Source organism: Eriocheir sinensis, unplaced genomic scaffold, assembly GCF_024679095.1.
Source record: "Eriocheir sinensis breed Jianghai 21 unplaced genomic scaffold, ASM2467909v1 Scaffold1463, whole genome shotgun sequence".
NCBI lineage: Eukaryota > Metazoa > Arthropoda > Malacostraca > Decapoda > Varunidae > Eriocheir > Eriocheir sinensis.
The window spans coordinates 4,790-30,000 of record NW_026110810.1 but is presented as its reverse complement, the minus strand read 5'-3'; the positions used below and the strand labels follow the sequence as shown (position 1 = coordinate 30,000).

The 25,211-nt window shown below is 41.7% G+C and overlaps 1 protein-coding gene and 1 long non-coding RNA gene across 2 annotated transcripts; both read right to left on the bottom strand.

Moving 5' to 3' along the window:
* Positions 1-1,345: 1,345 nt before the first annotated feature.
* On the bottom strand, positions 1,346-11,037 carry LOC126990150 (uncharacterized). The gene is made up of 2 exons (XR_007744080.1): positions 10,963-11,037; positions 1,346-2,311 (listed from the first exon to the last, which is right to left on the bottom strand). It is a non-coding gene; the product is annotated as an uncharacterized LOC126990150 (long non-coding RNA).
* On the bottom strand, positions 6,900-10,123 carry LOC126990149 (uncharacterized). The gene is made up of 4 exons (XM_050848707.1): positions 9,704-10,123; positions 8,343-8,644; positions 7,957-8,086; positions 6,900-7,363 (listed from the first exon to the last, which is right to left on the bottom strand). Exons 2-4 carry the CDS (start codon positions 8,632-8,634, stop codon positions 6,913-6,915), a joined length of 873 nt encoding a protein of 290 aa, XP_050704664.1. The 5' UTR covers positions 8,635-8,644; positions 9,704-10,123; the 3' UTR covers positions 6,900-6,912.
* Positions 11,038-25,211: the final 14,174 nt, after the last annotated feature.

The following is a 25,211-nucleotide window of genomic DNA, read 5'->3' as shown; positions in this document are numbered from 1 at the left end:
CAGGGTAATAGGTTCTCACTTGACGCAGGCTTAAGGGCCAGAGACAAATAAGCTAAAAATTAGAGACCTCAGGACTAGTAAGGTTTCAACCGTCCTCACAGATAGAGTAAAAGTCCTTCATGAAGACTGCATCGATGTGCAGCAATGTCCAACGGTTAGGCGAGCATACCCTTTAAATCCAGAGACACACACTGATCTATGTTTTGCATTACTCAACCCTGAAGTCGCTGAGAAAAATTATACCGAAAATGATAACTCGTAGCGGAGAGGTGACTGCTACTCATGACACATTAAATAATGTTCGTTCTACAACAGCAATAAACAGCTGATGCACAGGCCCTACCTTCTCAGGTTACTCCCAAACTTTCAGAGCCACCTCGGCATAGATAAAGCCTTCGCTCTTCGACGGTACAAGAGTTGCCTAATGTAATGTTAAAACTAATACGATATAAAACAGGAATAATGTATAAGGATGAAAATGCAATGATTGAGCGGAAATATGACGAAATAAACCAGAGATTGATTTGACTCTTTCGGTGTACGACCCAATGACACAACAGGAGTCCCCAACGCGTGCTGGCCAAAGTTTCACACCAACATACTATCTATATTATAGTCCTCCCAGACAGAGACTATAGTACTGTTTAGCCTCACAGAAGATGTTTTAGCTGCATTATATAAAGCACGGAATGTAACTGCTTCTTTAGCTTGAAATGTTATTCAAATGTCACCTGAGTATCCAGCTGTAAAAGCAATAAAATACACACTCTTTAATTTTGAAAATTATTTCAGTTCATTGTTGCATCATCTAAGAAAAGTTTTAGGCTATGTGGTGACTACTAATCAAAACAAGCTGCATGCTTCTATGAGTTATAAAAAAAAGAGAAATATATATTTTTTTAAGGATCCTTGTCTAATATCTTATTTGGTACCGCGACCCAGGCTCAAGTTGATGCTATTCATGGAAAAATAGAGTACTAGAGTCATTAACTGATAAAATTTTATATAGTTAAATGTTTATTATGGAAAACTCAACATCGTTAACCCTGTAGCAACGGGGATCATGTTTCTTAATGGTCCCTCTAAGCGATAAAAATGAGAAAAAATCATCACTCACTCAAACCGTATTATAATGTATATCAAAGCATTTGTGATCAGTTTATGTATCATCTTTTTGAGGGGGTTTATATCATGGCACAAATTTGGCCCGTCGCTGCTACCGGGTTAAGTAATATGCATGCCATGCAATCTGCCTTTAATAGGCTATATTCAGCTGTAGATGTATTGAACCAAGTTGTGCGCTAATTTTCTATAGACTTTGGCATTAGGAAGAGAAAAAAGCTCCTACAATCATTGTTGTATTTTGACTTAGCATAGAGACACATGAGACCAGGTATACAAGATTTAAAGTTGAGTCTGCAGGCTCCCCTGCAAACATACATAACTCCAACCATTATGTGAGACAAACAGTTGTTCAGCACATTAAAGGAAGCCTAGGTTTTGCACGATTCTCGTAATTTCTGTCTCACCAAACCTTTACGAGGAGATCCGCATGACACCTTTGATGTCTTTCGAATCGACTCCCTTCCATTTTCTGTGCAGAATAGCACTTACTTTCTTATGTATAGTGTTGATTCACGATATATTGCCTTCATGATAATAGGAAAATATATTTTCTGCTTTCTAGTATGGAACACAGTAACAAGAATAACCATATGTTAGTTTGTCCTCCCACAGGCCCCGTCTATGAGACTAGTCACGCAGCCTCTTGTGAATCGGCTGCTTTCTTGAATCATGAGTCAGTGAAAAAAAAAAAAAAAAAAAAAACTCTGCCACACAATAGTCTTGAAAACATTTCCCCCTATGTTTATAAAAGGTCCTGGCTACTGGACCTGTTCACTTGCCTCCCCCATCATTCTGACACTCACATGCCATACCAATCCTGTAAACAGACATACTGTCAGCTTGACGGGTAGTGGTATATTGACGCTTCGGCAAGGTTCTCTTCGCAGTGCTGAGTCTATCCCCCTACAGGAGCTAACAGCTGGCTTGCAGCCCCTCAATTCTGTGGTCGAGCCGGAACAGCCCTTCCAATCCGCAATCCATTGGTGGATTGTCTTCGCCATTGTCGTCATCCTGGTTCTTCTGCTGGTGACGTCTGCCGTTGGGTATTCCTATGTCCTGCGGTACGCACAATGCCGCCTCCTTCCAGACTCGAGCCAACTGCAGACATTGCAAGGCGTATCTTCTCCACCAAAACCTGTGAGATCTCAGAGGCGAGATCTTCCGGAAGGGGAAGTATGTCGGGAACCTGAAAACGAACAAACAAGAGGAACAGCCATAACAGTACAGAGTAAACATCTGACAGGACAAACATTAACAATTAGGGTGACAGATATACAACTGTGTAAACATCTCATAGGACAAACACTAACAAGGAGGGAAACAACGAGGATAAAGGAAAACAGATACCCAGACTCAGATACAGAAAACAGATACCCAGTGGGCGTGGTCAGAAAGTGTGAACAACCATTGAAAAAGACTCTGATCCGTGACGTCAGTCGTGGCAATATGTTATGAGCCAATAATTTAACAGAAAAATCACTGTGGGAGTGTCTTAAGACTGAATCACGAATAGCAGGAGAAGGAAAACAATACAACATAATGAGCGACCAGATGGGTGTGACAGGAAGTATTGGCCATTGGTTATGTAGAAAATTAAGGGAGTGTCTAGGATGTAAGTCCGCCTCAAGCAAAGAAAATTGTGGCCTAGAAATCAGTGGTATGAGTAGACCGAGCTTGGTTCTCGCCTCAAGCAGACCTGCTATTCACTCAGCCGAGAATGGCTGTTGTGATCTCAAGCGTGAGTAGAAATTCGAGAATCTAAGGGAAACCGACTGTATTGTCCTGGATTATAATGTAGGAGATGTGAAGTAGGATTGTGAGTGGGACAGGATTGTGATTATTTGTTTGCGATGTAAAGCAAAGGTAAAACCACTGGGTGTGGTATAATTTGGTGCTTTCGTGACTTGTAGTAGATTATACTATAGGAATGTGTAGTAGGATTGTGAGGAGAGTACATAATGATTGTGATGTAAGCAGAGAGATACAAACCACTGCTTGTTGAACGACGAGTGTTATTATTATTGGCAACAATTGAGCACATATTGTAGTATTATGTTTAAGACATGTCGTTTGTCATATGTTTCATCCATTGCTGAATATGCCAGTGTTATGATCGTCTGAGCATAGAATATTGCGTAAGTCAACTACTTTCATTTAATTTTAAATAAATGTATATTTTCTTTTTCCCTTGTTTATCCCCGAACACCAGTCTCCAATAACAACTTAAGCCGGATCACGTTACCAGGGATACGAGACGGTGATATCCTTTATTGAGTAATTAATGAGTGATAAAAGAGTTGATTTAATACAAGAAAAGAAGGGTCCAAAACTGAGTCAGAGAGCTTTGCCAAACAATTAATAACATTAATCCCTCGGTAGTTCACCGGAATTTTCCTGTTACCTCTCTTAAATATAGTGAACATACGAGAACGGCGCCAGGATGAGGGATAACACCCTAAGGAAAAGACTGCATTAAATAACACTGAAATGGTGAGAATCCACTGGGCAGGTAATAATTTCAAGACACCGGGACTGAGACCATCAGGTCCACAAGGCTTGTTAGGTTTCATGGTGCTAATCTGAGTTTCTACTTCATTAACTTGAATAGGATCATCACTCACCCACAACGCTGAGCCTGAAGCGGCGGGATATCTTGGGCTGCGTGGACACCTGGCACTGGGCCGGTATCCACGAAAGTGTCTTAGGCCGATGCCGTCGTCCATAGCAAAATAAAATGGCGGCTATCGTGCCTAACTTGCCTGACGTCGTACATAAAATTTTTCGACGGCCCTAACATCGTGCTTTGCGGTAAAACAGGCTGGACCCTGTCTTACCAGCCCTTAAGGACGATGGATTTGAACGTAAACAATCAAGATGGCAGCGCCACAAGAGCAACAACCACATCAGCCAGGGAATAATTACCTTAGAAAGGACGTTCTAAATGAACTTAATGATGCTGAGCTCATCAAGAGGTACAGGTTAGACCGGGAAGGTATATTATTTGTTACCAACCTTGTAAGTGCAGCGCTGAAGAGTGATACCAACAGGTCTAACCCGCTCACCCCGGAGTTGAAGGTTCTCATAACCTTAAGATATCTTGCTACTGGCAAAATGCAACAATGTAGCAGTGATGACCTTGGCCCCTCACAGTCCTGCATCAGCAGAGCCATCAGTAAAACTATAGACGCCCTTGCAGATGTTAATGTCCTCAAGAGGTTCATAACTTTTCCTGTCACCCAAGACAGCGCTGACCGAAAGAAAGCAGAATTCTTTGCTATAGCCAATTTCCCTAACATCGTAGGTGCCATTGATGGCACACACATCCGAATTGTGGCACCGAGGGATCAAGAAGAAGTGTATGTGAACCGGAAGGTATCACAGCATGAATGTCCGTTGTATTTGATGCCAATTATCGAATATTGGACATTCTTGCCAAGTGGCCAGGGTCAGTGCATGATGCACGTATCTTGAACAGCAGTGGATTGTCAAGATTGTTTGACGGAGGATATGTGCCAGCAGGAGGTCACTTGCTTGGAGACAGTGGGTACCCCTGCAAGACATGGCTCCTTACACCTTATCTGCGTCCACTGCCTGGACCTCAGTCACGATATAATAGGTAAATACATTGTGTTATTATTATTATTATTATTATTATTATTGATAGCAGTAGCAGCAGCAGCAGTGGTATTAGTAGTAGTAGTAGACAGTATTAGTAGTAGTTAGGTTAAGTTTGGTTAGGTTGGATTAAGTTTCATTTCGGAAAGATAGTATTGGGCTTGTAACAAGTTATATATATATATATATATATATATATATATATATATATATATATATATATATATATATATATATATATATATATATATATATATATATATATATATATATAACATGCACTAAAACATTTAAATATTTTTCTGGCAGGAGGTGAAATCAAGGTTACTTTGGTTTAGGACTTTGATATAACGTTTATAAGTAGTTTAGTCAGTGAGACTGGTAAGAACTAACACTGGGAATGGGGTGTATTTAGTACTAAATCTGACTCAACGCCCTATGCATTAAAAACCTTAACCTGTGCTCAAAGTTAAATTACTATTTGCCTGAGAATCGGCCACTGAGAGTTGAGTCCCAAATTTTGTCCTGTATATTTTTTGCTGAAACTTTGATAACCACTAACTCATCATATGAACATTAGGTATTTTTTTTACTCGTACACCAGTCTCGAGATGGCTTTACTTACCCTTCTCATCTGATAGAGCTTTTCATCCTGAGCAATTTGAACCCCATATATACCCACCGCAAATTATTTATCATGTTGACAGTGATTTTTAAAGATTTACCTATTTCGGGCAAACGCCCATTGAGCAGCCGCAACATACCCTCAGGTGTATTGTCTGGGTGGTAACTGACAGTGATTTATTGAAGATTTATCTACTTGGGGCAATGTAGGTTACTATCGAGTGGCTAGGCTACGATCGAGTGGCTAGTTTACTATCGAGTGGCTAGGTTACTATCGAGTGGCTAGGTTACTATTGAGTGGCTAGGTTACTATCGAGTGGCTAGGTTACTATCGAGTGGCTAGGTTACTATCGAGTGGCTAGGTTACTATTGAGTGGCTAGGTTACTATCGAGTGGCTAGGTTACTATCGAGTGGCTAGGTTACGATCCAAGGGCTTAATGATCTTTAGTTTCGTTTCCAGTAGGAAATTCCTATGGCTGCGTGTACTGTGAGTGTGTGCTGCTGCTTCTCATTTGTGAGGACGTAACTATATTTTCCTGGTAGATTTCTGTCTATTTAAGGGTTTTTAGTGATTAGGCTATGAAGTGTAGACTAACTCAACAAGATTACCACTAGGACAACAACGTACAACAATTAATTACAATTAATTACCATTGTTATTCATCCAGGTCTCACAAAATTACACGCAGTATTGTTGAACGTAGAATTGGACAACTCAAACGCCGATTTCATGTTTTGCATGGTGAGGTACGATTGAGGCCCCCCCTCAAGGTGTGCAAAATCATTCATGTGTGTGGAATGCTGCACAATATTTGCAAGGATAGGAATCTTCCTCTTCCTCTGGATGACGAGCAACCAATGGGTGCAGAGGCACAAGTCCCAGTGCCATTAAATGATGCTGCAGAAGAACCTGCCAATGCGCCCGGTGGTCACCGTAATGAGGGTCGTGCCTATCGGGATGCATTCTGCACCTTGCATTTCAGGTAAGTTGAATCTTTGCAAGAGAAACTGGTATTATGTTCTAATTTAATTAATTACTTATTGGAAGATCACTAATGAGATGAAGGTGGTAGTGGGGAGTGGGACGGATGGGTGAACAGGTGAGAGATGGAAAAATAGATATGATCGATAAAAATAGATAAATAATTATACTTGCTTCACATTGATTTTATACATTTCTCTTAATGTCATCATTTCTCTTCTCAGCAATGAGGACTGATGGAACGTCCTCCAACAGGGCCTCGTGTACCTACCTTGGTAATGTTTCCTACCTTTTAATGCATTATGATAAATTTAAATTCCCATTAGCATAGTCTCTCATCTCCTAACCACAATTTCTGATGACCTTCTTATGATTGTTTTCTAAAAGGAGACTAGAAAGCTTCACCATAGTATATCTTTCCACAGTCAAAATTCTAATTGTATAGTCAGAAACTATGCAAAAAAAAGCAGTGTCAGTATAAGTATAAATTACAATACATATGAGAACTAAGCTTATAATAGTTTAATAATGTTAGAAATAACAGAAGTAGTATTTGGTTGTATGTTTAATTATTTTCTAGTTTAAATTTATAGTATCTAGCTTTAAGCCTCATGGCCTCAATTTTCTCCTTGGCAGCCTGTTCCTTGGCCCGCATAGCTGCCTCCTTGGCCCTCGCAGCGGACTCCTTGGCCCTCGCAGTGGACTCCTTGGCCCTCGCAGCGGACTCCTTGGCCCTCGCAGCGGACTCCTGTGCTCGGGCAGCTGCCTCTTGGGCCCGTGCAGCGGATGCCACTGCCTGAGCAGCTGCCTTGTGTTCCTGGGCAGCAGACTCCACTGCCTTTACAGCTCCCATTTGTCCCGTGGTGGGATCTTCTGAGGGGGTGGATGAAGGGGGAAGCGCTTCTTCTGCAGATGCATCAACATATATTACAGTTGGTGCATCTGCAGATTCGTGGCTATTGATACTGACCAACGGATCTGCTGTTGCTCCTCCTGCAGCAGGTCTCACGTCCTTTCTGCAAGCAATGGATTTAATCATTACATGGTGTACAAGCTTGGAAGATGCAAGGACACACCTGCCAGCATAGTGAAATCACTCCTAGAATAGTATACTACATTATATAATCTATACACTATATTACCTTACATGAACACAATCTATCTTATATTCTTTACTAATTTTTGCTGTGCCTTTGGCCGGCGCCTTGTGTAAAAAAATTTCAATTAATGAATGATATAAACAACTGACTGACAGTAATTTCCTTTCTTTTTATTGAATGAAGCCTTAATCACAATGAATAGAAATATGAATATGGAAGTAATATTTTACCCAAAATGGTTATTTTAATAACATTGCTTTGATTGAAAAATAAGCATAAATTAGAATCTATGTTCTAATATTTGGGGTAAAATTAAGAGAGGTTCAGAGAAATTAGGGAGTTGAGCAAAGAGGGTAAAGCTGCAGAATTTGAGTATAGAATGAAGGGAAGAAAGAGACAAAGAGGTAGGTGTCGTTGAGGTGGAGTGGAGTCAGTTTAAGGAAGCGGTAAAGGGTAGAGCAGGGGAGTGATTCATATAAAATGAACACAGGAAAGAAATAACTACTCACATGTCAGCACGCAGGACATCCATCAGATCATCGACTTGAGGCTCACCCATTATTGTTTTGCTGTCTGGTCCCAGAATATCCTCAATTAGTTCGTCAATGGGATCCAGTGGAGGGGGAGGAGGACCACCACCTAAAAAATGGACACATGGTAATGTATACTGCATTTCTCTGAATACAAAGGTTGTAGAGGGACAGGTACGTCCTGAAAATCTATAGTTTTCAGCTGAGATAAAAAATGTAATAAGTTAATGGATGAATGAGAAAAAAATGCAATTCCGTGAACTCAGTTAATTTCTCGATATGGAGGTGTACCATTTTAAGTTCGGTCTGTTAAGTGTATAACACCGTTAGATAAGATTTAAACAAAAATTAGAAAATTAACTCACCTGTCCTATTCCGTTCCTCACGGAATCGCTGGATTTTTTGCCGAGACCGGGAACTTATGAAGAACCAGCGTTTCTTCACTTCAGCCGAGGTCCTGTAGTTGTTGAATGAGTTATTCAACTCCTCGGCTATTTGTTCCCATATCTCATGTTTCTTCCTGTTAGAAACTCCCGGCATCTTGAAGCTGGACTTCAAGGTTTGTACCTCATCCATGTACAGTTCTGCCAGGCGGAAAGTTTCTTTCTCCCCCCAGTTTGCCTTCCTATTCCGTTTACTGGGTGGAGTGGCTTCCATCGTTGGACAACTGCAAGGATTTAAATATTCATAAAATTTGTACGGAGTGGAAGAAATTAGAGCCAAATTAAGGCGCTGTAGCTCTGCTGAACCTTTATATATATATATATATATATATATATATATATATATATATATATATATATATATATATATATATATATATATATATATATATATATATATATATATATATATATTTATATATATACATATATAATTAAAGATAGCCAGAATGAGCAGATCCACATGATGATGTAGGTTAGATGGATTACAGTAATTGCCCACATGTCAGTTTGCCCAAAAAAAGGTAAGTCATTTCACCCACACTCATGAGTTCTTTTGCCTGCAAGTAGTATTGACTACATAAATCATGTGGTAAAACGTTATTTGATTTATAAAAGTAAAACATATTGCAGCGAATACTCTTAAGAAATGCATGTCACTATAGGTTAGGTTAGGCTAAGGTCTAGGTTAGGTTAGTTAGGTTAAGTATCATTCGCACATATGTTAAATTTAACCAATGGTAAATATTAACATATACATCATATGTGCAGATAGCAATAGAAGCACTAATGGTTGTACTGTTATGCACACAACACAGAAATGTGACTGTTGTCTTGTGCAACGACTTAGAAACAGCACCCTAGGGAATTTCCCCAAGAGTGTTATTTCTGTTAAAATACAACCATTTGTGCATTTCTTATTGCTAAATATCACCTTCTTTAAGTATTGTAGCTAAACTCAAACCCCATCTTCAACCTCACAATCACGCACTCGTAACCGTTGGTAGCCCGCTGAACACGTGGAGTCATTTGCACAAAAAGGGTATAGAAGAAGTGTCTGAAAACATGTCTTATTTCAAGTGGTGCACTTTTTCGTCTTAGGGCATATTACCGTAACTTAACAAAAACCAAAGGAATTAATCGAGAAAGGGTGAAGTGACTCAACCGAGTGGGCAAACTGACTCCACCATGTGAACGAATTGACTAACTTATACTGGAATGATCTTTTCAAGTTTTCCTATAAAATACCATTAAGCAATATTTTTAATACCTTCAAGCCTTACCTGGTATTGTAGGACAGGAGGAGATCTGGTAGAGTTGGAACACACAACGCCGAAGGCAGGTTGTACAGGGTGACTGAGCTGGTGACTGTTTGTTTACACAAATTCTCGTTTCCAACGGGAATGTATTTTAATATTTTTCTTTTCCAAGAAATACTGTCATTCACTCCGTGTTATTTGGTCAAAAATTGTATTGTAAAATTATTAAAATAAAAAACAAAGAAAATGTAAGTATAACTATGTTTTATTTAACATTATTCATGTCGAAATTTTGCTCGCTGTGCGTTCTAGCGAGACGAGCGACATCAACAGAGAATGGTCTAAGCACGATAAGTTACGACGGCCCTAACTCGTTGACCATAAGCTATGTATGATTTTGTGCTTAAGTAGCATCGGCCTTAGACACTTTCGTGGATATGGGCCCTGGAGATTATAATGTAGGAGATGTGAAGTAGGATTGTGAGTGGGACAGGACTGTGATTATTTGTTTGCGATGTAAAGCAAAGGTAAAACCACTGGGTGTGGTATAATTTGGTGCTTTCGTGACTTGTAGTAGATTATACTATAGGAATGTGTAGTAGGATTGTGAGGAGAGTACATAATGATTGTGATGTAAGCAGAGAGATACAAACCACTGCTTGTTGAACGACGAGTGTTATTATTATTGGCAACAATTGAGCACATATTGTAGTATTATGTTTAAGACATGTCGTTTGTCATATGTTTCATCCATTGCTGAATATGCCAGTGTTATGATCGTCTGAGCATAGAATATTGCGTAAGTCAACTACTTTCATTTAATTTTAAATAAATGTATATTTTCTTTTTCCCTTGTTTATCCCCGAACACCAGTCTCCAATAACAACTTAAGCCGGATCACGTTACCAGGGATACGAGACGGTGAGATCCTTTATTGAGTAATTAATGAGTGATAAAAGAGTTGATTTAATACAAGAAAAGAAGGGTCCAAAACTGAGTCAGAGAGCTTTGCCAAACAATTAATAACATTAATCCCTCGGTAGTTCACCGGAATTTTCCTGTTACCTCTCTTAAATATAGTGAACATACGAGAACGGCGCCAGGATGAGGGATAACACCCTAAGGAAAAGACTGCATTAAATAACACTGAAATGGTGAGAATCCACTGGGCAGGTAATAATTTCAAGACACAGACTGAGACCATCAGGTCCACAAGGCTTGTTAGGTTTCATGGTGCTAATCTGAGTTTCTACTTCATTAACTTGAATAGGATCATCACTCACCCACAACGCTGAGCCTGAAGCGGCGGGATATCTTGGGCTGCGTGGACACCTGGCACTCGTAGAGGCCGGAGTCGGTGATAGCGGGCCGGTCCACCTCCAGGCTCCAGAAAAGCGAGCCGGGCAGGTGCAGCGCGCGGAACCTCGTGTCCGTCGTGTACGTGAAGTTACCTGTGGTCATCACGTGCAGGTCCTGGCGCCTGATCCACGACACCTGGGGGGGAGAAGACCTGATGTACTGCGGGAGAAATGTGTGTTTTGTTTTGTTCTTGTAATGGTTGATGAGGTGCCTGGTTTTAATTAAGGGATGAAATTATTAGAGGAATATCAGGAACTTTTGTCTGATTCGTAACACCTGGGAAGGAAGAATACCTGGTTGTGTGTACGAGGGGAGGAATTTTGTTTGAAATGTTTTTCTTTTTTTTTTTTTTTGGTTATAAGGGCCGCATTATTATGTGTGTCAGCAGTGTTGGCAAGCCTGTGAACGATGTGTCTCCCTGGTGGAAGTGATCATGCAGGCGTGGGGCGTACAAGTCATCATGCTGGTGTACCGCAGTGGTTCCCAACCTTTTTTCAGGCGACCCCAATCATGCACCTCCAGACATGACTGCGACCCCAATCATGCACCTCCAGACATGACTGCAACCCCAGTAGTTTTGTTGTATATGTGTTATTATAACACAATGATTGAAATTTTGAGGTCTTGGCGACCCCAGGAAAAACGCTTGGCGACCTCACTTGAGGTCACGACCCCAGGGATGGGAAAGGGGGGTGTACAGTGATCCCTGCGCCGCCTCAAACAGAGGAATGATTTATAGCATGGAGTCCTTCGTTTACAGTGAAATATTTAGGCAGTAACAAGCGAGTGGCGAAGCACTGACGTAGATGGAAGGTGCCTTGTGTTGCCAACTCTCAGAGAGGTAACGTAGGGAACGCCATTATATTTTAGTATTATTATTTAACTAAGCAATGGAAGAAGTTATTTATTTAATCGCAAACTTCAATAGCAATGCTTATTATTCGATGGAAAGCGACCAAAGGGCCCCAGGTGTCAATGTAACCATGTCGACAAAACCATCGGGGCATTGTGAGTAAAACAAAGGCGCATCGGTGACGTCACGCAGAGCCCAGAGTGCTGCGGAAAGTGCCGGAGTGAGGGCGTGTCCGTGTGCCGTGCGTGTTGGGGTCCCGGCGGGTGTGTCGCGCGTGTGCAAGGCGGGCGGCGGTGTGCTGAGGCGAGGCGAGGCAAGGATCAGGTGAGAAACGGTGTGGTTGTTCTTGCAGGAAGGGACGCGGCGTATAGACAATGATTGAGAGCAGGGTGGAGTGAGCGCCCTGCTGCCTGAAGCCTTGTCCTGCCAGTTTGCTCCTTCCCGTGCGACTATTCTTGATTATTACAGTGATTGTGAGGCTTGTCTATGTTAAGAATCGCCTAGGGAGTGAATTGAAGGTATTTAAAGGCGTATAATTAGTAATATTTGAAGGAGGCTGTTCCGTGCTGTGATTGGCTGCCGGCCGTGACGTCATCGGTGCCTGGCCGGTGATGTTGACGCCGCGGCGGTGATCGGAGTGTGAGTCGCGCTCTGCCCCGCCCCGACGAGAGGGCCGCGGCGTGGGTGTGTAGCATGAACAGTCATGAGCAGTCTGACACAATGCTTAGGAATGAGTGTGAAGGAACCGGGGAGCGTGAGTGTTAGGGAGTGATGAGGAGACAATCGTCGTACCTCAGGCTGCTGGGAGGGAAGGAGGGAGGGGGAAGGGACGAGAGGAGGGTCTTGGGTCAGCAAGACAAGCCGCAGCAAGTCTCGATAGTGTGTTAATTTTACGTAATGCATCTTTTATTATACTAAGGTTGTGTATGTAGCTTATACTTGGTGTTGTTCATGCTTAACTCGTCCATAAGGCTTCCGGTAATGATGGAACGAGCGATATATCGTGAGCTCGTCAAGGTCCCGCATTGGTGTTTCGAGCCGAGTGTCGTTCCGTGCGGGTCCAAATGAAGCTGCCCGGCGCGTAGTCTCTCATCACCACACACAAATCCTAACCAAAGCTGTTGAAACTCCTACATTCTCTCTCTGAAATACAGCTTTTATTTGTTTCAAAATTTTAGTCCAACATGTATTACAGTAGACTCTCTCTCTCTCTCTCTCTCTCTCTCTCTCTCTCCCCCCCCCGGTGCTCCTCCTGCTTCCTGAGCCTTCCTCCTTTCTCCCTCGGTGATGAATGGCCGAGGAAGGGACGGCTCTTAATTAATACGGGGATGATAATAATCTGCTGAGGATGAGTATTTTGTTTTGTGTTTTACGGAGCCGTGTTTCTAATTTACCAACACGAGATACGTAAGGTTTAGTTCGCTTGTTAATAGAATAGTTTGTTGTTTCTTTTTAATGGCATAGTTTTCGTATGAATTACTCACTATTTTGGGGATTGTCTTGCCACAGTAGTTGATATTTATGGTCTTGCTCGTTTTACTATTTTTTCCCAGGTTTCATAGTCATTAAGGCGGACAGAATGGGTTTAGTGTGTGTGTGTGTGTGTGTGTGTGTGTGTGTGTGTGTGTGTGTGCCGTCAGGTAGATCTGCTTGAATCAGAAAGAGTATTTGCATATATCATAGAACACACGTGGAATAGGTATTAATGTCAATTTTAGTAATAGTAATGGTAACAGTAATTATAATATAATAATAATAATTATTATCAGAGTGCTACAATATGGTGGTACAGCTGCTGTTTCTAGTGGGTGGAAAGTCAATGGAATGATAAAGAGTGGTTGTGGTACTGGTGGTTTAGGTGGTGGGTTAGGTGGTAGTGGCAGTGATGGCTGGGAGGAGGGGGAGCATGGTGGTACTGGTGATGCTGGAGGAGGTGATGGTACTGGTGTTGATGGTGTGTGTGTGTGTGGGGAGGGGGGGGGGTAGTTACGTGTACTGCTGGCGGTGGTGAAGTTATCCTAAAAGAACATGCGTGGAGCGAAATAAAGAAAACGTGATAAATGTAACGCCTGAAAAACATATGCATGAATTGAGACAGACAAAAGTGAAGGAAATAGCCCCACTGGCGTCACGTAATGGAGTAACTAAAAAAAAAAAAGAAATACTGGGAGATAAAAGAACGAATGACCAGACCTGACAAAAATCATGAGCCGGAAAAAGAGGGAATAAATGTGGGATTCGAGTAATAAAAGCATATAATAAAACTGAATTTTAAAAAAAGGATGTAATAAAGTTTAGAATTTATAAAAAAACGACGTTGAGTGTAAAATGTACTGGCAGGAGGACTGACGAGAGGACAGGAGTCGTGGCGGGGAGGGAGGGAAGGAATGGCAGGAGTGTGATGCCGTGATGAATATAGATGATTACGTATTGGATTGATTTCACAGCAATTTGTGTATCTGATAATTATTGATATTCATGTTAGTATTTGTATATCATTAGTACTTTCTTACCACTGCTTTCTTACCTTTCTCACCACTACCTGCTACAATTACTGCTACGGTTACGACCTCAACAACTGCCACTAGTATTGCAACTACTACTACTACTACTACTACTACAACTACTACTACTACTACTACTACTACTACTACTACTACTACCACAACCGCTACTACAAGCATCACCACACCTATCATCACCACCACCATTGCTCACCCAGACTGAAGCACACGATTTGATGCTTGGACTAACTCGTAGATAAACACCCACCGTGTACTACGTGTGTAAAGGGTCGCGGGGCAGGCCTTCAGAGAGGAAGGAAGAGAATGGGAAGCGGCGCGTGGTGCTTCCTATAAATGTATTAGTGTGACGTGGTGAATAGGACGCCGGTACGGAGATTAACGGAATACTAAATGGAAAGAAAAGCAATACATCGCAGCACTTGTGAATAATACAGAGTGGGTGACTTCAGGTGATTAATGCTGGGATGGGTAATAAGAGGTACTGGAATGGATGACAACGTTCGGTCTGGATTGATCTGGATTTTAGAGGAGCGAAGAGGAGTACAGGAATAATGATGAAAATATTGATAGTGATAATAAATTCTGCCTCTTTTATTTTATCCATCTGTCTTTATCTCGGTCACGTTTTTGTGGTTCTTTCGCTGTATTTTTTTTTTTTTTATATATATATTCCCTGACGCCTGAATTCTCGCCCTGTTCACGTATCTCTAATATTCCTGCGGGTATTCCAGTATTCCAGTTTTGCTGCAACATTCCTGTTGGGTTCTGAAATTCCTGCAGGATATCTCGACTATTTTTATTACCTCGTTCTCCTTCTTTCCTATTCTCTCTCCAGGCTCTTCCTCTCTTCATCGTTTTCTCATTCTCTTCCTAGTCGTTTTTTCTTTTTCTCTTCATTTCATTTTTCTTTCCCCGGTTTTCATTTTTCTCTTATTTTCACTCGTTTTCCTTCTTTCCTCGTCGCTCCGGCCTCCTCTGCATTTTTTTCTCTTCGTTGTCGTTTTTTTTCTTTTTCTCTTCATTTTTTTGTTTTCTACTATTGTCTTTCATCTCTTACTTTTATCACGTAGTTTTCCGCCTTTCCTTCTCATCCCTCCAGTTTCCCTCAGCATTTTCTCTTTCTCTTCGTCATTCATCATTGTTTGTTTTCTCATTGTTTCGTTTTCTTCTCCGACTTTCTTCTCTTTATTTTTATTACATCTTTTTCCTTATTTCCTTTTCTTCTCTCTGGTCATCTTTTCTCCACCATTTTATCCTCGTCAGCGTTTTTTTCTAGATTTCTCTTCATTCCGTGTTTTTTCCTCAATGTTTCACCTCTTATTTATTTTACTCGTTTTCTTTTTTTCCTTTTCTCCAGTCTCCTCCACTTCATCGTTTTCTCTTTTCTCTTCGTCGTGTTGTTTTTCTTCTCTTCATGTTGCTGTTCCCCGGTTTTCATTAGTTTCTTATTTTTTTACTGTTTTCTTTGTTTTCTTCTGTTGCCTTTTTCTATTTTCCATTATTTTTTGTTTTCTCCTGGTTTTCTTTCTCTTATTTCGTTATTTTCAGATTTCTTTCTTCCATCTTCTCGTGTTTGTTTTCTTTTAGCCTGTTTATTGTTTTCTTCTCTTCTTCCCCACTTAGTTTTATCAATTCATCCTTTCGTATTCTTTGTAATTTGTTTTTTCTCCTTTCCAACCTTTCATTCATCTTTTTTTTTCGTTTTTTACTCCTTTACCCCTTTTCCTGCTCATTTTTCTCTTTTCTCTTGTTTTTTTTTCTTGTTTTCATTTTTATTCAGTTTCCTTCCCCATTTTTTTCCTTATAAATAATTTCCTTTCCCTCTCCACGTCTCCTCAGTGATCTTCCATTTTTTTTTTCCTTTCGCTCTTTGCTCTCTTCACTCTCTCTCTCTCTCTCTCTCTCTCTCTCTCTCTCTCTCTCTCTCTCTCTCTCTCTCTCTCTCTCTCTCTCTCTCTCTCTCTCTCTCTCTCTCTCATTACATATTTTTATTATTTTCTTATCACAGTTTACCTCCAGTAATTTTTCCTCCCTTCTCTCTTTCCTCCACATTCATGTTCCTGTCATCCCTCGCAGCTTTCCTCCATCCCTATCCAATAGTTTTTTTTCTCTCCATTTTTGGTGGCTTGGCCCCGGCAATATCTCTCCCTCCCTCATCATCATCCTCTTTTCCTCCTCCTCGCTTCTTCTCTCCATTTCCACACCCCTTTTCCACTTTTGATATTTCCCCTTTCTCGCTTTCTCTCATCTTCAGTTTCCTCCAACCTTCCGTTGCTACTAATTACGCCAGGTGAGCTGCCCTTCCCTTCATCCCCCTTCCTCTCCCTTCCCTTCCTTTCCCTTCCCTTTCCTTCCCTTCCCTTCCCTACCTGTCTTCCTCCTTCCCTCCTCTTCCCTCTTTTCCCTTCCATGTCCTTCTTTTCCCTTCCATTCCCTTCCTTTCCCTTCATTCCCTCCCTTTCCCTTCCCGTCCCTTCCTTTTCATTCCCTTCCCATACTTTCCCTTCTTTTCCCTCCATTTTCCTTCCCTTTCCATTCATTCCCTCCCTTTCCCTTCCCTTCTTTTCAATTCCTTTCCCTTTCATTCCCTTCCTTTATCTTCCCTTCCCTTCTTTTCCCTCCTTTCCCCTTCTCTTCCCTTCCCTCCATTTCTCTTCCCTTCCCTTCCCCCCCTTCCCTTTCCTTGCCTTCCCCTCCACCTTTCTATTCTTACCTGCCTCCACTCCCCCCTTCCCCATACTGACCTGTTTGTGCCACCCTTCCTCCCATCCCCCCTCTCCCTTCAACCCCCTTCTCCCTCATTGTGTATTTACGTTTTTCTCCTTAGAAGTCCGAATTACCGCACCTTTTTACATTATACGCCTTTTATTCACATTTTTTACCTGCGCGGCCACGGTTTCCTGGGTAGTATAATACAGCCAGACTTTAGCTCTAATTACTTTTTCCTCACGCCAAAGGTCAACATCATTTTATCTAACCCTCTTACCATTTTTTTTTTCCGTTACTTTCGGTCATTTCCGTGTTATTTTCCCCCTCCGTGCAGCGCTGCGGGCCGGTGTGTGTGTGTGTGTGTGTTTAAAGGTTGATGGCATGACAAAATCAGCAACCACGTCAAAAGGAATATCTGTGAAACTAAACTAAACAATCAGTAAAGAAAACGAAACTTTAGCAACATTTCCCCGCTGTCTCACGCATCATCTCAATGCATCCATCAGCTCCACCTCTTCCTCCACTGCCACCCAAACAACACTCGCGTCTCTTTCTCCACCTACTCCATCACTTCCTTCTTTTACTCCACTTCCACTGCCACTCAACCACCACCTCCCCTACCACATCCCTTCCACCTAGCCACCACATTCATCTCTCCCTCCACCTCCTCCACTACCTCCTTTTATTCCACCTCTTCACCCACCACCCAACCACCTCCATTTTCATTCTTCTACTTCCTCCACCATCACCACCCCACCACCACCCCCATCTCTTAAAATTCCCTCTCCTCCACCCTTTATATATGCGGTCACCGAGCAAAGAGACGGGTGACAGTGTATCAGATGGATGGCAAGGTGGATGACTTGGGTGTGTGTGAAGCGGGTGAGAGGAGAATGGGTGGGGAACGTGAGTCGGATGTGGATGAGGGGGTGAGGGGGTTAGGTTTGTGAGAATGTGTGGATGGGTGAGGTGAATGGGAAGCGGAGCAGTAATCGTGGGAGGTATTCGTTTTCATTGTTGTTCATAATTGACGCGTGGACGTATTTTCTTTGGGCCCGTGTTGAGAGAGAGAGAGAGAGAGAGAGAGAGAGAGAGAGAGAGAGTATCCAAGACACCATTTTCTTTCTTCTGTTTACTCACGAGAGAAATAAAACGAAAAAAAAAACGGGATGAGGAGGTAGAAGATGTATTTCGAAGGGGTGGCTCAAGTGGTCTCCGGGGCACATTTGACATCGTCTGCTTCGCGGCTACACAATCTATATCCATTATCATATTCCCGTCCTCTTAACTTACATGAAGATTGTGAGAAAGTTAAATTGCCTGATGCCGCACAGATCCTTTAAGTGTGTTGTTACTTCTGAAGGAGGCGATGGGAAGAGGAGGAGGAGGAGAAAGCTGTGTAGGAGGGTGATAAGGTGTGTGTGGTTAATATTATTATTATGATAAGCTACCAAAGCCTCCCTTCAGGGTGCAGATACAACAAGTTGAACCACACAAAATACCAAAAGGTACTGGAGAGAAGCAAAGGCAACGAATAGTTAAGAAACTGGCCAGTCAAAGCCAAAAGGAGGAAAAATAAAAATACTGTTTTAAACAGAAATTCACACGAGACTTAAATGTAGAAATGTCTGCAGAAAGGACAGTCTCACTGGGTAACTGATTCCATAAATTTGTCAACGACGGAAGAAAACATCGTGAGAATTGTGTCGTGCAAAGATTTGTGGGATTTTAAGCAAGATCGTTTTGACTAAGAGCAAACCTCGTGACCCGGGCATGAGTAAAAGGAACAGGCAAAGCATTGTGTAAACTGTAAGGGATGCCGATTATTCTTAAAAACTTCAAATAAAATGCTGAGGGCACCAACTTGATGCCATGTCAAGATCAAGAACAAGTGCCGGAGAAATAAATTTAGTTGAATTGATAGCTCTGTCAAGTAACTTTAAATGGCAATTGGCAGCAGACATCCAAACAGGAGCACAATACTCAGTGGGGCAAAATTAATGCATACGAAGATTTGATTATAGTTGAGTCACAAGCAAAAGTTTTGAAGCACTACCGAAGCAAGCCTGTCCTTTGTGCAACAGTGGAAGACGTGGAACGTATGTGTTTCTCAAATGTCAGTTTAGAATCAAGAGCGACTCCCAACTAGAAACATCCTTAGTCTGTTCACCAAAAATATGCAAACAAGGATGAGGTGGATTCAAGGTACGGGATCTACTGATGGTAACGGGATGGTTACTGGTTGGGCACTGGTGGTTAGGGATAAGTGGAATATGGAAGAAAAAGCGAACGAGGAGAAAAAAAAGACGAAACAGTAGTAACAGAATTGGGATTTTGGTAAGAGGGGGAAAAGGAGGAGGAGGAAGTGTGAGATCAGCGAAAGAGATTACAGGAAATTCATCAGGGAGAAAGTAAATCGGAAGGAGAAAATGGAGGAGGAGGAAGATGAGCGAACTGAGAAGCGGGAGGAGCAAGCAGAGGAGGAGATAGACACCATGTCAAGCGGAAGGAGTGGAGGAGGAGAAGGAGAAGGTTGTATAGGTGGAGGAGGAGAAGGAAGACTGAATGAATGAATGACTATGGCGATTGCGACCTTTACTGATTGATTGATTATGCTGGCGATGAACTAATTAGCTGACTGACTGACTGGATGACTGAGTAATTGGATTCATACCCATTCAACTAATTGACTGACTGACGAAATGATATGCCAACTGGTAAATGAACTGACTGACGAACTGACAGATTGAATGACTGATTTACTCGCTTACTGACAGACACTTACTGACTAATTGCCTGCATGTAGCTTGGTTGGTTGGTAGGATCATGATGATAATGATATTATTAATGGTAATAATAATAAAAATAATAATGATAATAATAATAGTAATAATAATAATCAAAATAATATCTTATTGTGATACGTGACACTTTTGCTTAGAGAGAGAGAGAGAGAGAGAGAGAGGCCGGAGAAAGGCGTTGGGTTGGGAGACAGACAATGGATAAAATATCCTCTCTCTCTCTCTCTCTCTCTCTCTCTCTCTCTCTCTCTCTCTCTCTCTCTCTCCCTTAATAATTCACGTTTGGAAGATATTCCTTGAAGGTTTTTGGACCCAGTGTGGAGGAGAGGCCAATGGAGGTTCGGAGAAGTGGAGGGAAGGAGAGAAAGAAGGGGGAGGAGAGGATGAAAGGAAGATGACTTGGTGTGTGACGGTAGCTGGGGAAGGAAGAAAGGTCAGGAAGGAAAGGAGGTATGAAGAAATAGCTTAAGGGGGGAGCACGGGCCTTTGCCAATGGCGGTCCGTGACAGGGTTCCGACAGACCGACTCTATTGGCGACCGTAGTCTAGCCGACCAAGTCAGTCTGTCGACAAGGACTGGCATGTCTCTAACTCTATCACGCCCTGCTTCATATAATTTAAAGTGATTCTCGTTTTCTCTTTATATAAGAAACAACGCAGCCAAGGTCAGAGGTCATGTGTGGATAAATTCTTGTCTTTTTGCTCCTCGTTCGTCACAAGAAAGGAAAAAAAATATTACTGAAGGTTTGGTATTTAAGGATTTAGTTTTTCAAAAGCAAAGAATGAAGAAGCAAAGTCCCGTCTTCGTGTATGCAGAGGTAATCGGTTTTATTTTTACTCTCTCATCACGAAGTAATGATATATATATATATATATATATATATATATATATATATATATATATATATATATATATATATATATATATATATATATATATATATATATATATATATATATTCACAGTTATGTATATTTCAAGTTTTCTCGTTTTCTTCTATACAACAAAGAAAGACAAAGGGAAGTTTAGTTCACTTGTATTTACTATTATTATGTTTCATTTGTTTTGCTCATCATGAAGCAGCAAATTTTATATAATTACAGTGTGTCTTTACTTATACAACTGAAAAGAAAGAATCGTATCGCAGCGTTCAGGCATGTAGAGATTATTTTTTTTTTTCTGTTTCTTCCCAGGACAAGAAAATAAATCTCATAGTTTGATATATCCTAAGTGTCTGTTTTTGTGTGTTTTATTCATAGAAGAGCAAGGAATGAGGAAGCAAAGTCTAGTTGATGGTTGTATAGCGCGCGATGCTGTATTTTTTTCTTTTACTCCTGGGAGCACAAACACGGCCGCCAATACCTCAGCCAAACATTGCGGCAATACTGCACAGCGAGCAACTCTTTAAGTGCAGGCATGATAATACCTACACACACACACACACACACACACACACACACACACACACGCACATGCACACACACACACAGACACACACAATGCAATGCAAGATGGCGCCACTATAAACACTCGCCTGCGCCAGAACGGGCTGGGCCGACCATCAGGCCCCACCTGGAAGAAGCCTTGGGCCGACCATCAGGCCCCACCGGGAAGATGCCCACAGGCGCAATAGGCAGCAACGTAAAACACACACACACACACACACACACACACACACACACACACACAGACACGCATGCACACGCACACGCACGCACACACACACACACACACACACACACACACACACACACACACACACACACACACACACACACAGCCTTCTCCACAACCCCCCCCCCTCCCCTTTTCAGTCAGTCTACCGTTAAAGTTAAGAAAATCCCATTTTTTTTGTTAATCAGTCGCGTTCAGTAATAAATATAAATAATAGTAGAGATAATAATAATATGTCCCACGGTGGAATCGATTTCGTGATAACAAGCTTTTTGAGTGAATTATTCCTCACCTATGATTACCTGAGAGAGAGAGAGAGAGAGAGAGAGAATACATATAAAAAGGAACCTCCTACCTTCCTTACCAGATTCAAACAATGGTTTCGAGACCACAGACAGATAGAGAAACCTTTAATCTACAACTTGAGACTAAGAGACCGCGTTAGAGAACCCCAGAAGTAGAGATCGAAGCGAAAACGTGACAACTTTGCAAGATGGCGCCACTATAAAAAAAAAAACACTCGCCTGCGCCAGAACGGGCTGGGCCGACCATCAGGCCCCACCTGGAGGAAGCCTTGGGCCGACCATCAGGCCCCACCGGGAAGATGCCTACCGGCGCAATAGGCAGCAACGTAAAAAAAAAAAAAAAAAAAAAGATTCCGTTCATATTGACAACTTAGAAACCACACTTATTAAAACCGTGATTCTTTTGTTATTAACGCACAGAGAACGTTTTCGATACCACAGATAGATAGAGGATCCTTTACCCTACAAACAACGATCAAGAGGCCGTCTTAGGAACCTTCACCATTAGACACCAAAGCGAGAACACTGACGTATAAGTTCTCTGAAAAGGTCTACGGGAACGACCTGTCATATTTGAGATACTCCTTCGACGTCCGCTTCCAATTCCCTATTCCTCGTATTTCCAGCCCTTATGAAAGCCGGAAATATGCACCGAGCGATAGGAAATAGTTTATAACGTGGAAATACGCTATACCATTGATATTACAAGGCCGAAATAGCGTAATATCTGCTAAAAACGATTAAAGTTTCAAAGAAAATGGCAGTGTTAAGGTAGACTGAGGAAGATTTATTTGAAGCGTTATAGCTCTTCCCCTGATAGGTTAGGGCTGAAATATTGTGCCAGTAACATTAAGAATAACTTATTAAGAACCACAGATAGATAGACAACCCTTTAATCTTCAGGCCGAGACCAAGAGGCGTACTAGAAAACTTTGGAGTCAGAGAACGGAGCGGTAACGTAACAACTCTTTAAAAATTCGTCACCAGAGCCCAGAAAGCACTCATTAAAACCGTCATAGCTCTGTTATTAGCGCGCAGAGAGCGGTTTCGTAGCTACAGGTAGATACAAAACCTTTAATCTACGTCTAGAGACCAAGAGCACGACTAAAAACAAACAGATTTAGAGAACGAAGCAAAAACGTAACACCTTTTCAACTTTTTCGCCGATATTGAAAACCTAGAAACCACTCAATAAAATCGTCCTATCTCTGTTGTTAGCACACAGAGAACGGTTTCGAGACCCCGGAATGGTAGAAAAACCTTTGATCTACAACTAGAGACCATGAGACGTTACATCGTTGACGTCACAAGGCTGAAATATCGTAATGTTCGCTCAAAACAGAACAAGTCTCAAAAGAGTATGGCAGTTTTAAGGCAGACTAAGGAGGATTTTTTGAAAGAAGTATTAACTGTTCCTCTAATGAGTCTAATAGGTTAATGCTTTAAATATTACGACATTAATGTCAAGAATACCTGATATTTAGAACCATCGATACCACAGACAAACAGAGAAACCTTTAATCTTCCAGTAGAGACCACAAGACCGCCTCAGAGAACCTTTGAATCAGAGAACAATGCGAAAAAGTAAAAGCTTTGAAAAAAAAAATCCGCACGTGAACCCAGAAACCACTCATTGAAACCGTGATGTCTCTGTTATTAGCGCCCTTACAACAGTTTCCAGACCACATAGAGATAGAGGAACCTTTAAACTACAGAGAGAGAGAGAGAGAGAGGAGTAGGAGGAGAAGGAAAGGGAGAGAGAAAACACACAAGTACCTCCACTCTTAACACTTTCAATCCCTAACAAACACTTAAGATAGTTACATCATCGCTTCCAAATCCTTATAATGGGTAGTAAGGCCTTGCAGGCACGACCTTCCATACCACAGCGTGCGTCCCCCATCTCCCTGCGTTGTGTTGAATGATGCCCCGAGGCCCAGCCCTCCGCGGCGGCCGTGTCCAGTTCATCCAAAACCGACGATTTCACACACCTCACTCCCACCCGGTTTCTTGGCCCCACCATTCATTATTAAGAAACTAAGACCACCATCATCATCCTGATAAAATTCTGCATCACACTCGCATAACTTTGTAAAAGTAGTGTGTGTGTGTGTGTGTGTGTGTGTGTGTGTGTGTGTGTGTGTGTGTGTGTTAAAAATAATGTTACGATATACAACTAAAGAAAAATATGCCGTGTGTTATCTTAAGCGAGGAAAAATCTCGAGATCAGACAAAATTGTTTACCACGATGATACTTTACTCCTGAAGTATCGATCGAGGGAATGCAATGCGATGCAAAATTGTTGCGGAACTAAGTGTTGGTACTGAAGAAGAATGGTACTTGTTAACCTTTTTTTGGCACACAAGATGAACCTCACAGATGTAATAAGGCCGCGATCCCACCAAGGCAGCATGTTGGCAACATTTGTATGGTACATCGTCGCCTTAGCCAAGTGTGTTTCAACCTTCCAAAGGTTCAGTCATTTCAACACAAGGCTAGGCAACATAAGGAGTTTTCAGTAGTGTCACCGACAAGTCAAACGATAGCATACAACACATCGTTTCTACTGAAAACGAATTACAGCCCGGCTGCCAGACGACAGGCGCCACCGTCCGGGAATAACTCGTGTACATCACTCTTCAGACCCAAGTACTCAGAGTGCACACACTGTCGGAAGTAGGAAGATGGAGGAATTCGACGATTTGTTTCTAGAGGATGACTACAGATAGCCTGTGCTTAATCCTTTGTACATGCCCCTCATGCAGCGGAAGACGATTTATTCGTGGCGAGAGTTATGCTCATAGCTCGCATGTATGAGTTCTGAACCAACTCGAATTTTCTCCTTGTTTTAGCTTGATGTTAACTATAATATTGCAAAAATGTATATTTCCTCGCCCACACGTGATGATTATGTTAAGAGATGATGCAGGAAGCTCCAACATACGAAAAAACAGCTCTGCTCCGGGATTAAAGTTACAGCCACGAAAGAGTCAGACAACGCTGCCTAGCGGTCAAAAAGATGCAAAATATCATCAGAAAACGCCGCATCTTCCCTTCTTTCTCTGCCTTATGTCATTTTCAGGTTCTTTTTGATGTCAAATGACAAGAAAATAAATATTTATTTATACAACTCCAATTTTCTTTGTCTTAACTGTTAAACGTTTCTTGGGGTTTATATCTCGTCTGCCACCCGTGGAAGTTGAGAGATAACGAGCCTAAAGAAGGGGATTGGTCTGGCACATCCCCTCCATCTTAACGACGCCTGGCCACATTCTTCCACAATAAGTTTTAACGGGTCTAAAGAG